Genomic DNA, 15,564 nt, shown 5'->3' with positions numbered 1-15,564 from the left:
ATTGCTTTCCAGATGTGTTTGATTCCAACTCATCAGAACATAAGAACGTGAGAACATAAGAAATGCCATGCTGGATCAGACGAAGGTCCAAGCTGGGCTGTTCTAACAAGGCATATTTACAAATCTGTGAGACAGATGCTTTAAACAGATACATTCATAGAATCATAGAATAGCAGAGTTGGAAGGGGCCTACAAGGCCATCAAGTCCAACCCCCTGCTCAATGCAGGAATCTACCCTAAAGCATCCCTGGCAGATGGTTGTCCAGCTGCCTCTTGAATGCCTCTAGTGTGGGAGAGCCCACAACCTCCCTAAGTAGCTGGTTCCATTGTCGTACTGCTCTAACAGTCAGGAAGTTTTTCCTGATGTCCAGCCGGAATCTGGCTTCCTGTAACTTGAGCCCATTATTCCACGTCCTGTACTCTGGGAGGATCGAAAAGAGATCCTGGCCCTCCTCTGTGTGACAACCTTTCAAGTATTTGAAGAGTGCTATCATGTCTCCCCTCAATCTTCTCTTTTCCAGGCTAAACATGCCCAGTTCTTTCAATCTCAATCTGAATGTCACCAGTGCAGCTCCCTCAGCCTGCAAGGAGAACTGAGGACACACAGAGAGAGAGAGAGAGAGAGAGAGACCATGAACAGGAGAAAAGTGACAGCTGGCTTCGTTGCAGGCCTCAAGGTCGGCTGGCTTCACGCCTGCCTTTTCAGCTCTACTTAAAATCAGGGCACAAGCAGGCACTGCAAAAGCATCTGCAACGGTGACGTTGGGACTGGGAAAGATTCTTGGCACAGAGGAAGGCAGGTGGTCGCTCAAGTTTTCCCCAACCTGGCGCCCTCCAACCGTGTCACTGGCAGGGAAAGGCTTAAATCATTTTGCTAACAAAAGACTGAAGAGGCAACCGAAAACAGAAGGTGGCTAATTTGATTTAGAAGGGATGAATGGTCCGAATGAGGGGTTCAATTTAAAATAAAGGAGCAGAAAATAAAAGTGGCTGGTCAGTTGGGAAAGGCTTCTCGAAATAGTTTTGTTTTCAGGAGATGCTGGAAGCAGCTTAGTGTTGTTGCCTGCCTGACCTCCCAGGGCAGGGAGTTCCACAGAGGCCCTCTACATCTAAGGATTATCCCAGGGAAACAGAGGGATCGTCCCTGCCTGTTCCTTGGTTCACCTGTGTGTCATTTACATGCAGGGCCGGCGCTGCCATAGAGGCCAGTCAGGTGGCCGCCTAGACTGCCAAGGTAAGGGGGGTGCTGAACGCCGCACCTGGAAGTCGCCCTCCCACTCCCAGAGCCGCTCTAGCTTAGCAAGGGCAGCTTCCGGGTGTGCAGTTCTGAAGCCGCCCTTCCCCCCCCCAGCGTCCCTGGCCTGCCCCCCCCTCCAGCGTCCCGGCTTGGCTTTGGCTGGGCAGGCGCCCAGCCGAAGCCAAGCTGAGCCACTGGGGTGTGTGTGTGTGAGAAGGACAGCTTCACGTTCTGGCGTCCGGGCACGCCAGACGTCAGAACGTGGAGCCGTCTGCCCCCCCCGCCCAGCATCCCACCCAGCCAAAGCAAAGCCGGGACGCACGTTCTGACTTCAGGTGAGGGAAAGGTAACACGGCATCCATCCCCGCCTATCTCTGCCTACCAGGGGTGGGGGTGTACGCTGGGGGGCGGGGGTGTGTGAAAGCCACTCACCTTGCCTAGGGCTCAAAATAGCCTGGCACCGGCCCTGTTTACATGCACAGGGATGATCCCAGGACAATCCCTGGAAAAAAAGGCAGGTGTAGAATCAGCCAGAGAAGGGGCCACCACACTGAAGGCTCTTCTCCTGGTGGATTCCAGTAGGGCTACTGGTAAATTTCCCTCAGCATTTATCTTCCATTCCCCCCTCCCCACCCCCAATTTTACATTTTTTCATTGCTTCTGTATTCCACATATGTTAGACCTCCACAGTTAGAGCAACAAACAAAAACACTTCGCCCCTGATACGAAAAGAAAAAGAAGGGCATACTCTGAGCATGTGCAATTTCACATTTTAACTTCACTTTATTCAAAGCACCATTATGATTCCAGGAATACAATTGAGCTTTGTTTCTGCTGTCCTAATATTAAGCACATTTAGGGCACAATCCTATGCGTATTTAGACAAGAAAAACACACACCCTACAATGCCTAGCATGCAGGCTGGGGGATGCTGGGAATTGTAGGACTTTTTCCTGTCTAAACATGCATAGGATTGCACCTTCAGTCTGAAATAAGCACCGTTTTGTTGTAGAAAGGGAGAATGCATTAGGGAATGTTTGGGAAATTCCCCAAACCTGATAGGGAAGGAACGACTTCACAACTGGTCTGTTTCCCTGTCAGGAAGAACTTAAACCATAATGAAATAAGCATCTGTAACTATGGCGATAGCAAGACCAGGCTTATATGCTGGGATTGTCCCAAGATCATCCCTGTGCATCCAAATGACACACAAGGGATCTCGGGAGCAGGCAGGGACGACCCCACCATTTGCCTGGGATAATCCTTAAGTCTAGCTAAAGCCTATGTTCACGCCCACCTGGGTGTCCATTGGTCCATCTGCTTGCATTACCAATTTTTTTGAAAAGGCAAGCCCACTGTCAAAATATTACAGAAGGCAAAAAAAGGATCTTAACAGGAACAATGTTGTCCAACATTGACTCAGCTTCTAGAAACTGCAATTGACCAATTGCTGAAGAAACTGACCCTCCAACCCTCCCAGCTGGGCCTTTTGCAAAATGTTGCTCCCTCAACTCCTTGCATTGCTCAACTTCGACATTTTATCATTATTTATTTATTTAAGCATTTTTATGCCGCCATTCAGCCAAAACAGGCTCTCACGGCAGCTTACAAAAGTATTTCTTGACAGTCCCTGCCCACAGGCTTACAATCTAAAAGACATGACACAAAAGGAAAGGGGATTGGGAGGGAGGAGGGGGAGGGGGAAAAGGAAAGCAAATTCAGGCACTACAATCTTAGTTGCAAAGTTCAGCACTGACAGTTGGCAGCAGGAGGGAGGGGGCTCTCAGCTGGAGCTGGACCCAGGCACGGTGGAGAGGGGCCTGGCTGCTGCGTCCTCCCTCACTGGTGGCCTCTGCAGAGACTGTTGGTAGCAGGAGGGAGGGGGCTCTCAGCAGGAGCTGGACCCAGGCAGGATGGAGAGGTGCCTGGCTGCTGCTTCCTCCCTCACTGGTGGCCTCTGCAGAGACTGTTGGTAGCAGGAGGGAGGGGGCTCTCAGCAGGAGCTGGACCCAGGCAGGATGGAGAGGTGCCTGGCTGCTGCTTCCTCCCTCACTGGTGGCCTCTGCAGAGACAGTTGGCAGCAGGAGGGAGGGGGCTCTGAGCTGGAGCTGGACCAGGCACGGTGGAGAGGTGCCTGGCTTCTGCTTCCTCCCTCACTGGTGGCCTCTGCAGAGACACATAATGCAGGCGAGAGATCTGGGGTGAAGCTGGAAGCCTCGCTGGAAGCGAGCGAGTTAATATTTATCGCCTGACAGTTTGAAGCCTTCAGGACAGGTACAACACCTCTGCTCTCCGTCGGTGATTCAGTTTCATTCAAATGCATGCGCCTCACTCCGCTGCTAGGTCCAACAAGAATATAAACATCTATACTTCAAATAATAATAAAATGAAAGCCAGCTGCTGAGCGGCTGACACATCACAAGGCCCTGTTTCTAAAAGCAACACAGCGTGCTCGGTATCTTTCCCTTCGGTGACGAGCTAGGAAAAGTTTGAACCTGACTCACACCTTGATGACTGAATTATGCAATTAAAATAATGGATTGGGCACAGGGCTGGCGATGCCCTTGATTTAGGGAATTCGTAGGGTGTCATGCGTTGGTCAGCAGTGATGTGGTAAGTTTTGAAGTGTAGAACAACACACAAAGACATGTCATCCACGGAACAGCACAGTGCTCAATTTATGAGGACCAGCATAACTGTCATCCTATGCACATTTACCAGGAGGTGAGCTTTTTGGTAGGGTTGTTGAGTTACTTTCAGGCTGAGGGCCAAATTCAGAACATCAGAAGAGCCCTGCTGGATCAGACCAAGGGTCCATCTAGTCCAGCACTCTGTTCACACAGTGGCCAAGCAGCTGTTGACCAGGGACCCACAAGCAGGACATGGTGCAACAGCACCCTCCTACCCATGTTCCCCAGCAGGCTTGCTGCCTCTGATTCTGGACATTGAACTTAGCCATCAGGACTACTAGCCTCCTGGAATTTGTCTAACCACCTTTTAAAGCCATCCAAATTGGTAGCCATCACCATATCTTGTGGGAGTGGATTCTATAGTATAATTATGTGTTGTGTAAAAGGAGTCCTTCTTTTTATCTGTCCTGAATCTCGCACCCAGCAGCTTCATGGGATGACCCCATTGGGTTCTAGTATTATGGGAGAGGGAGAAAAACGTCTCCCTATCTACATTCTTTACACCAGGCATCACTTTGCATCATTTTGCAAAATTCCATCTCGGGGCCCGCATTCCAGTGGCAGGTGGGTCCAAAGGCAAAAGAAGCATGGCCAAAATATTAAAAATACTGATGTATTTTAACGTCAAGTTCTCACTGCCCGGAATGAAGCATTTCAACCTTTCAGACTGTGGGAAAACAATGCAAAAGCAACAGACAATGGGCAGTCATGGGGAAAGAAGTGTGGCCTTCTGGGAAAGTCCAGAGGACTGGACTGGAACGCCAGGCAGGCTGGATTTGAGTACTCCAAATTCAGGCAGTGCCCTTAGATGGGGGAGTAACACAAACAAGAGTGATTTCATCCTCTGATTTTCGCTTGCATGTGCAAGGATTGAAACGCAGCTTAAAAGGAATTGTCCGCACTATCAAAACAAAGAGAAAGGCCTTTCTCACTTGCCCACCTGTGAAACCATTTCAGAGGGGGACCGTATGTGAAATGGCCTTCTCCTCATTGGCTCCACACCTCTGGAATAAGTTGCCAGCAGGGGATCTGCCATGCTCTGTCATTGAGGGCTTTTGAGAAGGCCTTGGAAACATATCAATTTTTCTCTGGTCTTCTCCTGATATGATTGCTGTTGTTTTACTTGCTGTATTGCACTCTTACTGTTTTTGTCCTGTTTTTATCGCTTTTAATATTGTATCGGTTTTACGTGTGTTGTATTGTTGTATGCCGACTTGGGAGAGCTTCTGCCCTGGAAAGGTGGCCAAGAAATATTTGAAACCAATAAATAAATGACAGATAACCGTTTCGTCACCATGACATCATGTTCATTTTGTCTAATCATGTGCAAAGCAAAACGCCACCGAGACATGCTTACCTGTGCGGTGTAGAACGTAAGAGGAGTGACATCATGGGGTGAGATTCTATTTTCATCCCAGAAGCGGGTCATGGGTGTCATGCTATCCCTGAGAAGAGTGCGAATGGCAACAGGCCACATGGCCACCAACTAATTACAGGGTGTGATGATTCTGATTCACGGGAACTCTTCGTCAGATAACAGAGAAGGCGCAACACTGCAGCTCTATGCAGAGGATAAAATGAGGAGGAAGAGGAGGATAATGTGGGTTTATCTATCTATATCTATCCATCTATCTGTCTGTCCTATTTCTTGGGAAACCTCTGCTTTCGATGGGAGACAAACAATCTACAAAGCTTTTATTAAACAATAAACATCTCTTCCCACCTGAAGAGAGTCTAGCCTTTTGGAAACTTCCCCCCTAGGCAAAACTATGCAAACTAAGCGAGACAATGGTCCTCTCAAGTGGAACAGAAAGCCTTTTCCCAAAGTTACTTCAGAGAGGCTGTTTCTGTCGCAATGCGAACCTGGCTGACTTCTTCACACCCTGGAATCTAGGATCCGTTAGCCTCTCAGAGCCTTGCTAGACCGAAGGTTTATCCCTGGATCGTCCAGGGGTCAAAACTGTTCATCTAGGTGACACACAGGGGATCCAGTGCTCAGGCAGGGGCGAACCCTGGATGATCCCAGGATAAAACATAGGTCTAGCTGTGGCCTCAGTGGCCTCTCCTTCAGAAGAATGTTCGCTTTTCACTGTCTCTGTATGATTTGCCCTTGACGAGATCAGCTCTGGAGAGAGATCAGGATCAGCTGGAGAAGAAACCATGAGAGGTATCTCCCCCATGGGCACAGGCTGGCCTGTGTCTGGGGCCTGGTCCTCTCCCTCAGAGTCTGATTCTGATTGAATACTTGAAAGACCTTCTAAAACAGGGGAGTAGGGCTAGACATGACACCATCCATCCATCCATCCATCCTTCCCTCCATCCTTCCCATTGGACTCCATTAAGAGAAAGGCAGGAAATAAATGTAAATTTATCATCACCCTCATCAATCACCATCATCTCTCTTTTCTCACTCATGGCTGTTTTTTCCAGACAGATATGACGGGCTTTGCCAGGTCATGCTGTCTTTTACTGATTCAGGAATTTCCTGACTGTTGAACATGCTTTAAGTATGACTGCTTTCTGGTTGTTGGGGTGGATGTATTTTGGTAGGCCCAGTTTCTGAAGGTTTTCTGTATAGTTTTTTGATGTGATGCTGGTGACTGATATGATTAACAGAATAATTGTAACCTTTCCCTGTTGCCACAGTTCTTTAATTTCCATGGTCAGTGGTGTATATTTTTCTCTATTTTCCTATTCTATTTTGTTGTTATAATTGGGGGAAGGTCTGAAGTGCCTCCCACTCCCGGTGATCACCTTTTTTGTACATGTCTGCAGCTCAAAATCGATTGCTGCTCATTACCCTTTAAACACTCACATAGAATTGCCTCCCCCCACCCACCCCGGGAGTGTAGATCCAGCCCATTAAGTATCACGTTTCAAATGTGACAATGTCACATTTCCACATCGCTAATCAGATTTGATAGTGCTTCTGTCGTGTTTCTCAGAAACCCCCTGCCTTCTTGGGAGACAATGAGGAGGCCTGCTAAGTAGTCCACAAAGCTTTATTTAAGCAATAAATATCTCTTCCCACTTGAAGAGAGTCTAATCTCTTGGAACCTTTCCCCTAGGCAAAACTATGCAAACTAAGTGAGACAATTGTTCTTTCAATGAGAATGGAAAGCCAAGACAAGTTAACTTCAGAGAGGCTAGTTCTGAGGCGGCTTCTGACGGGATGCCAGACGGGCTGACTTTCTCTCGCCTTCCTTTTACTCCGCCCGTTTTAGCCTGCGATGTGCTCTAGGATCAGCTAGCCTATTGGTGCCCTCTCCTTCGGAAGAATGTTGGCTTCCCACTGAGTGTGTATGATTTGCCCTTGACGAGATAAGCTCTGGAGAGAGTTCACCACCAGCTGGTGAGAAGAACCCATGAGCGCTCTCTCCCCCACTAATACAGGCTGGCCTGTGTCTGGTGCCGACTCCTCTACTTCAGAGTCTGATTCTGATTGATGACCTGAAACACCTTCTTCCAAAACAAGGGGGTGCAGGGCTAGACATGACAGCTTCTTGTACTCACTTGGAATGGAGGATGCCACATAGCCAATCCTGTTTGGCTATGCAGTGACCTCACAAAGCCCATTCAAAGTGAAGGCAGGGCGTACTACTGTATTACACCAACCTAAGTTGTTTCAGCCGAATGGATTATTTTATCTACCTCCTTGGTAGCTCCTATTTGGGACTACCCATTACAAATTCACTGTTATTTGCCTTATATGTTGATTTAATATATAGCCCATCTTTCTGCCTGCCAGTGTGTGCGTGTGTGTGTGTGATGAAAGCTTTCGGAGAGGGTAGGGTTTTTACTCAGGCCTTCCATCTTGTTACTGTTAATTCAGGCACTATGAATATACTAAGATGATGATGAAGACGATAACGATGAAGGAGGGGGGGAGTTTGACAGAAGCTCTCACAAACGCTAGGAATCAATTTTAACATCTCTAAATACGGCTCTTAAAAGTCTTCCACACACACCCATGGACCGCTTGAAAATGGCTGTGTTGAACCATTATATCAACTCCCCCCTCCTCCAAATCGAACCACATAACTCGTATTTTAATAAACACACTTGTGACGGATGAAGGAGAATAAAATTAAGTATATTATTTTTTCTTCATAATCATCGTGATCCAAACCAGTACTGTGTGCGGATGTGTGTGCTTAAATATCACAGCCCCCCCCCCCCCGGCCAGGCTGCTAAGAAGGTGTGCTTTAAGTGGAAGTTTTAAAGGGAAAGAGAATAGATTGTACCAGCACCCGTATAATGAAAATCATGTGTCTTACGCCAGAGGCTGTTTGAACATCCTGGCCCATGTCAACGCAGTCTTGTTCTTCTTTCGCAGGGCAGACCTTACACACTCCGGTGCCTCAGGCAGAGGAAAAAAAGATGCTCCCACCCATGTCATAAGAACATCAGAAGAGCTCCTGCTGGATCAGACCGAGGGTCCACCTAGTCCAGCACTCTGTTCACACAGTGGCCAACCAGCTGTCGACCAGGGACCAACCAAGCAGGACATAGTACAACAGTAGGGTGACCATATGAAAAAGAGGACAGGGCTCCTGTATCTGTAACAGTTGCATAGAAAAGGGAATTTACAAAAGTGTCATTTGTATATATGGAGAACCTGGTGAAATTCCCGCTTCATCACCACAGTTAAAGCTGCAGGAGCTATACCAGAGTGACCAGATTTAAAAGAGGGCAGGGCACCTGCAGCTTTAACCGTGGTGATGAAGAGGGCATTTCACCAGGTGCTGCATATATACAAATAACACCTGCTGATATTCCCTTTTCAATACAACTGTTAAAGATACAGGAGCCCTCTCCTCCTTTTCATATGGGCACCCTAACAGCACCCCCCTATGTTCCCCAGAAACTGGTGCACACACAGGCTTGCTGCCTTGGATACTGGAGGTTGCATAGTATGCATAGTATCCAAGTTATTTTGGCATCTGATGTATAGGAATCTCTCACCCCTTTCCTGGCAGTCAAAATACAATAATCACAATTTAAATAACTAATACTTCACTGCTCTTTCAAAACACCCTAATTCTACTGCTTGTTGCAGCTGCCTCACTCTGCCTAATGATAGGGCTGGTCCTGTCTGTTGAGAAAGATAAAATAAATCAAGTGCCAAGCATAGATATTCCTGTCTGTTCTGCAACCTTTCTGCAGCCCACCTGGATGGTGCTTGTGTGCCACAGTTTGAGACCCTCCAATCTGTAACATTCCCCCACCCCACCATCCATGCACCTTCCACTGCAATATTTAAAACAGGACCCCAGAGAATTACCCAGTGGATAGGGAGTGTTGAATATAAGCTTGATTTTGGGAAACCCTCCTGGAGAGCCATCTAGGGCAGTGGTCTTCAACTGGTGGGTCACGAGATCAGTCAAGAGGAGTCACGGCAAAGCTGCTGCCGCCATGTTGGACATGGAGAAACGTTGGGCATGGGTCCCATGTTGTATGTTGGGAATTCGAGGTGGGTCTCAGGTCTGGACTAGTTGAAGACTAGAGTACACTGAGCTTTTCAAGGGAGCGTGAGAAGTAGTGGTGAACACCTCTCTAAGAAGTCATCAGAAGTTTGGTAGATGCTGCTAAACCTCATTGCTTTAAGAAAACCTCCCCCAACCTGGTGCCCTCTGGATGCTTTGGACTTCGACTCCCATCAGCTGGAGCCAGCATGGCCAATGGTCAGGAATGTTGGGTGTTGCGGTTTCAAAAAATCTGGAGGGCCTGGTTTGGGAAAGGCTGCTAAAAGATAGCATCTCTGCTGTTGTCAACACTGTCACTTAATTAAGGTAGGGTAGCTAGACCTGTTTTTTTGCTTTTTTGAAATCATCCATCATCCTGACAGAGCAATTTGAGCTGTAATGACTGAAGTGTCGCATCTCGAACTCAGTGCTGCATCATGGTTTCCATTCCTTGTACTGTACTGACATGGGGGTGGGGGTGCGTCAGGCGGGGAGAGGACCTTGTTAAGGTGACATCTCTTTTGAGTCACTGACGGTGACGTCGGTCCCGATCCAGAGTTCCTTGCGCCCGGAGGCTTGAAGTCCTTTCCCTGTTGTGCCTTTCCTTGGAATGGCCTTGGCATTTGCAAGGGTTGCGTGACCTGGGAGTAAAAGTGGGTACTTCAACGCAACGTCGCTCAGCATGACTAAGAAGGACACCCGTGCGTGTAATTCAGTATCATCGCACGGGGAAACAGGGTGATCTTTTTCACTGAATACGCATGATCTCATTCGGCCTGGAGAACTTGCATAACTGCTTCACACTTGTCAGAGACGTGAAATTTTATTGCCGTTCTCTACTAACACAGTTGTGGCTGCTGGTTTTTCCTCCACCCTTTCCTAGCCACTGGCTTTGCATGCAGAAAGTGCTGGGTTCAATTCCCGGGTAGGGCTTGGAAGAAATCCTGTCTGAAACGGCTGCCAGTCAGTGTTGACAATACTGGGCTAGATGTGGGTCTCACACAGTCTAATGCAGCTACCTGGATTCCTAACCAACCAATAAATGTACAAACCAACCTTCCAGTTGTTTTTCCATCCAGATGTTTTGGACTACATCTCCCATCAGCCCCAGGCAGCATGCTTTAGGGTCAGGGATGATGAGCATTGCAGTGCTGCACATCTGAAGAGCAGCAGGGCAAGATCCACATTCGTGTTTTTTATCAGTACTGAAGGGGACCGATAACTGTTGGTTGGCAGATTAGGCCTTCCAGTGTGGCTTAGTGGTTAGAGCGTCAGGCCAGGAGTTGGGAGATCCGGGTTCTAGTCCCCACTAGGCCACAGAAGCTCACTGGGTGACTTTGGGCCAGTCACAGACTCCCAGCCCGGCCTACCTCGCAGGGTTGTTGTTGTGAGGATAAAATGGAAAGGAGGAGGATTATGCACACCGCTTTAGGTTCTTTGGAGGAAAATAATAAAAGCATAATAATAATAATAATAATAATAATAATAATAATAATTCCTTACATTGCTTTTTTAGCAACATTTCCTGCTTTTTATTTCATATTATCCAAAATGCAACAACAGATCTGTGTGTGCTACGAGGTATAAATGTGCAAGAAAGACGTAGCATCAACACGAGGGGATCCCTACTGATATGATGTGAGGTGTAGGTCTTGCCCAGGTTGGAGAAGGCTGATACAAACGTCTCATCCAGATGCAAAGGAGTATCCTATGCTTTACCCATTGTGTTGGAGAATTTTTGCAGATGCAGCTTCTTCCCCCACCTTTTCTGTACAGTTCGCCATGGCTCCGGGGTCCTTCTTTGCGTCACCTCATCGTGTTAGGAAAAGCTGACCCATCCTTAACTCTCCACTGCCCCCACCTCCGTGCACCCCAAGACTTTGCAGAACGTCTCATTGTATTCCCTCTCACTCCGGATAACCAACGTCCCTGTGACATTTGTATCGTCCAAATGCAACGCCTCTTATCAGCTGATGCCTTCGCAATGGCTTTGCTTGGGAAAGTGCATTTTCCAGGAAACCTTCCAACAGTACCGTGTGTGCTGATTCTGAGAGTTATTGATGGACGGCTGAGGCTACGTTCTCTTGAAGGCAGCAAAGCTATGGGGACGTAGAACAAGTCTGGCATCCCAGACGTCCCGGCTTCAATCCCTGGTATCTCCAGGCTTCATAGAAATTTTACAACTGGAAGGGGCTCGGAAGTCATCAAGTCCAGCCCCCTGCTCAGGGCGGGAATGTGCAAGGACAACATCCCTGGCGGGTGCTCATTCAGCTTCTGCTTAAATACCTCCAGAAAAAGCTAGCAGTCTGTTGCATTGTTAGATACCTTTTACCCTTCAGGCGTTCTTCTAATTTGGTTCCAGATTTGGTTTCAGAGAAGTTCGGGGTGGGGGTGGTTGGGTGGGGTGCATTCCAGCAGAGCTGAAGGCCCAAGGGGGTGGAGCCACCAATACAAAAAGAAAACACCAGCCTATTATAGCTTCAAGCTCATACTTACAGTAACTTTGGAGAACCATTTCACCCTTTTAGAATAGGGGGACAAAATAGATCCTTTCCAACATTTTGTTTATTCGTTCAGTTGCTTCCGACTCTTCGTGACTTCATGGACCAGTCCATGCCAGAGTTTTCTGCTGGCCGTCGCCACCCCTAGCTCCCCCAAGGTCAAGTCTGTCACCTCCAGAATATCATCCATCCATCTTGGTCGGCCCCTCTTCCTTTTGCCTTCCACTTTACCTAGCATCAGCCTCTTCTCCAGGGTGTCCTGTCTTCTCATTATGTGGCCAAAGTACTTCAGTTTTGCCTTTAATACCATTCCCTCAAGTGAGCAGTCTGGCTTTATTTCCTGGAGTATGGACTGGTTGGATCTTCTTGCAGTCCACGGCACTCTCAGAATTTTCCTCCAACACCACAGTTCAAAAGCATCCATCTTCCTTCGCTCAGCCTTCCTTATGGTCCAGCTCTCGCAGCCATAGGTTACTACGGGGCATACCATTGTTTTAACTATGCGGACCTTTGTTGTCAGTGTGGTGTCTCTGCTCTTAACTATTTTATCAAGATTTGTCATTGCTCTCCTCCCAAGAAGTAAACGTCTTCTGATTTCCTGCTGTATTATTCTGAGCAGATGGGCACTCAACCAGGTTTGGCCAAAGGCAAAATTGGAACCACTGGTAGGGCCTTTGGGTGCTTTGCTGGCAAGGATTTCTGGCTACCACATTTTTAACGACAGCAGCAACAAATGTCTTCTTCTCTGTCTTCTAAATTCTAATGCTGAAATGAAGAAAGCTTGGGGTAACCAGGGTGGTTTTTTATGTGGAAGGAGCTCTGTTCAATCCTGGCCTTCAAAACACATTCCTGGGCTTGGGAATTCTTTCATTCTGAGTGTGTCTTGTACAGCAGGCTCCAATTGGTGGATCTTGAGGTTCTGATGGATCCCACAAGCATTTATTTATTTATTTTTGCTAAAACATTTATATCCCACCTTATTATCACTGGGATCTTAAGCATGAAGTCTGCCCACCCCTGCACTAATCTGAGCGTGATGATGATGATGATGATGATAATAATACACTGAGCATGTTAAATGCCTTCAGGAATGTTGATTTCCATGTTTTAAGCATGTACTTAATTTCCCCATTGAAAGCAATGGAGCTCAGAAGTAGCTAGATACTGTCTGGATTGTGTCTTGTATTTCTAGGGCTAAGGCAGGGGACTATCCCATTTATGGATCTATCCCATTTATCTCCACAAAATCCCATCTCATATGATCCACCCAGCTGTTGTGGAAGGACCAGTCTCTCTCTCTGTCTCTCTCTCTGAATTGTTGTCTATTGCTGCCCCCATCTGGTAGCATTTATTATTATGCTTTTCCCTGAGTACATTTAGGGTCAAAACAGACATTTGATACAGGAAACAGGATTACCCAACTTTTGGTTTTGCTTTAAACTTCAATTTTGTATGTTTTTGTTTTAAACTTCAACCAACCTCTGGGGACTCTAGTTTGGATATTAGCAACAGCTTTCAGAGAGTCGCTTGACACCCCGAACCCCGTTTTCACAATCTAAATTTCTTCTATAGTGCCCTCCAGATGGTTTTGGACTCCAGTTCCCAGCATTCCTGACCACTGGCAATACTGGCTGGGGCTGTTGGGAGTTGAAGTCCTAAACATCTCAAGGGAACCAAGTTGGGAAAGGCTGATCTATCCCCACCCCAAGTTTCTATCAGTCCCACTGGAGAGGAAAAAGTACAACACAGGTATATGTAATTTTACTTTCACACATTGGAGGCCATTTAGACGTGGGAAACAGTATGTGTGCGTGTGTGTGAATTTCCTTCTCCCATTACTACTGCTCCAATAATAAGTCAGAGCGTGCGGAGAATGCTTTAAGTTTAATCTATCTATCAATCAGTTGATCAACAGAAAGATATTTGGAGATCAATCACAGATCTACTTCACCATATCTGTGTTAGCCCTTAATCCAGGGCAGCGTTCCCCAACCTGGTGCCCTCTAGATGTGTTGGATTGCAAGTCCCATAATCTTCCAGCCAGCAGGGCCGTTGGGTTGACATTAGCAGGGCCAGTGCTGATGCCCCGTATGGCCGTTGGTTTGACACAGCAACCAGCACGGACATAGAGCAGGGTGACCTAAAGGACTTGGCGTGGCCCTTGATTTGACAAAAGCAGAGCCGGTGAGGAATATAAATCTCAAAAACACAACATTCAAAAGGAAAGGAACCTCTCGTGCAAGCCCTGAGTCATTACTGACTCTTGGAGCGACGCCAGCTTTCACTGACGTTTTCTTGGCAGGCCTTATAGCGGGGTGGTTTGCCGTTGCCTTCCCCGGCCGTTATTACCTTTCCCCCAGCTAACTGGATACTCATTTTACCGACCTCGGGAGGATGGGAGGCTGAGTCGACCCGAGCCGGCTGCCTGAAACCAGCTTCCACTGGGATCGAACTCAGGCCGTGGGGAGAGTTTCAGCTGCAGAAACTGCTGCTTCACCGCTCTGCGCCACACGAAAAGGAAAGCAAAACACTGGCACCCAGGCGATGGAATTCTCCAGACTGAGAGGCTTCTGGCTAACATATCAAATTGCAGACATCCACTGTAGGCACAAGATTCATTATAGCTGTTAGCTTATTCCACAACTAATGTGCCATGGCTGGATTTCACACACACATGGAAAGACAATGGCATTTTTGCAATCACACTTTCTTTTTGCAGTCGCTATGGTAATGGAATCAGCTCCCCTTCTCCTCTCCTCTTCAGACAGGAGTGTGTGTATGTGTGTGTGTGTGTCAGTGTGTGTCTTTAATGCCAAAGCAAGATAATAACCCCTAAGGAATATTTCTGACTGTGCGTTGAGTCAGAGTCTTTATTCTGGAGGGGCAAGGGAGTGAGGAGACGAGAGAAGAAGAAAAGTGAGCAACCCGCAGAGTCTGCTGTTAAAGCTCATTAACTTAAAATCAAAGTTGAAAAACAAAACAACAAATGGACCAGAAAGGAAGAAAGGAAAACAAAGGCTGTTTGCTTCTCATGGAGAATCTGAAACTGTTGCCACCACGTTCCTAGGAATGTTATGTGTCGGTCGTTCAACAGTGTTGCATCCTGTGGTTTGTCTGTCTGTCTGTCCGTCCCGTCCCCCCCATTTTGCATCCCTGAATCGCTGCAGCGTCGTGTGGTCCGTGTGATGCCGTCGGTCATAGAGGTCCGTGGAGCCAAGCCGCTGTCCAAAGCCTGGCCAACGTGAGGCCTGCGCAGAGTCTGAGGAAGGAGCGCGGGGAGAAGGGGACGGAGGAGGAAGAGGTGCAGGAGCAGACCTCGCTTTCGGACCGGCTCTCGTCGTGCTGTCCCTGCTTGGAACGCAGCCCTGTTCTGGTGCTCTCGGCTGGCTCGGGAGAATCCGCCTGCATGTCGCTGCACACCAGCCAGTCCCTGGCAATGGATTGCGGGGAACCCGGCTCAGCTTCCAGGTCGCTGTCCGGGACTTTCCAGTATTCTTTGCCCTTGAAGAAGTAGGCGGCCCCTGCAAAAGGAGGCAAAGGGAGAGAGGGAATGAGGGTGAGGAGAAGGGGACAGAAGAGGCCATCCAGATGTCAACGGGAAGCCTGCAAGCGAGATGGGAGCGCAACGGCGCCTTTCTGGGAAAAGGGCATGTTCTGGGAGGACAAAACGT

General features: G+C 47.9%; 2 protein-coding genes across 2 annotated transcripts in view; both read right to left on the bottom strand.

The window, feature by feature from the left end:
* PUS1 (pseudouridine synthase 1) overlaps positions 1-15,564 on the bottom strand; it is a 364,184-nt gene that overhangs the window by 138,919 nt on the left and 209,701 nt on the right. The gene's annotated exons all lie outside the window — the stretch shown is intronic.
* Positions 15,089-15,564, bottom strand: part of MMP17 (matrix metallopeptidase 17) — a 105,604-nt gene continuing 105,128 nt past the window's right edge. Inside the window, exon 10 of the mRNA XM_063144044.1 lies at positions 15,089-15,414. Within this exon, the coding sequence (XP_063000114.1) occupies positions 15,089-15,414 (326 nt within the window). The remainder of the gene's footprint in view (positions 15,415-15,564) is intronic.

The sequence above is a fragment of the Elgaria multicarinata genome, chromosome 18, assembly GCF_023053635.1.
Source record: "Elgaria multicarinata webbii isolate HBS135686 ecotype San Diego chromosome 18, rElgMul1.1.pri, whole genome shotgun sequence".
Lineage (NCBI taxonomy): Eukaryota > Metazoa > Chordata > Lepidosauria > Squamata > Anguidae > Elgaria > Elgaria multicarinata.
This window is presented reverse-complemented; position numbering and strand designations above follow the sequence as displayed.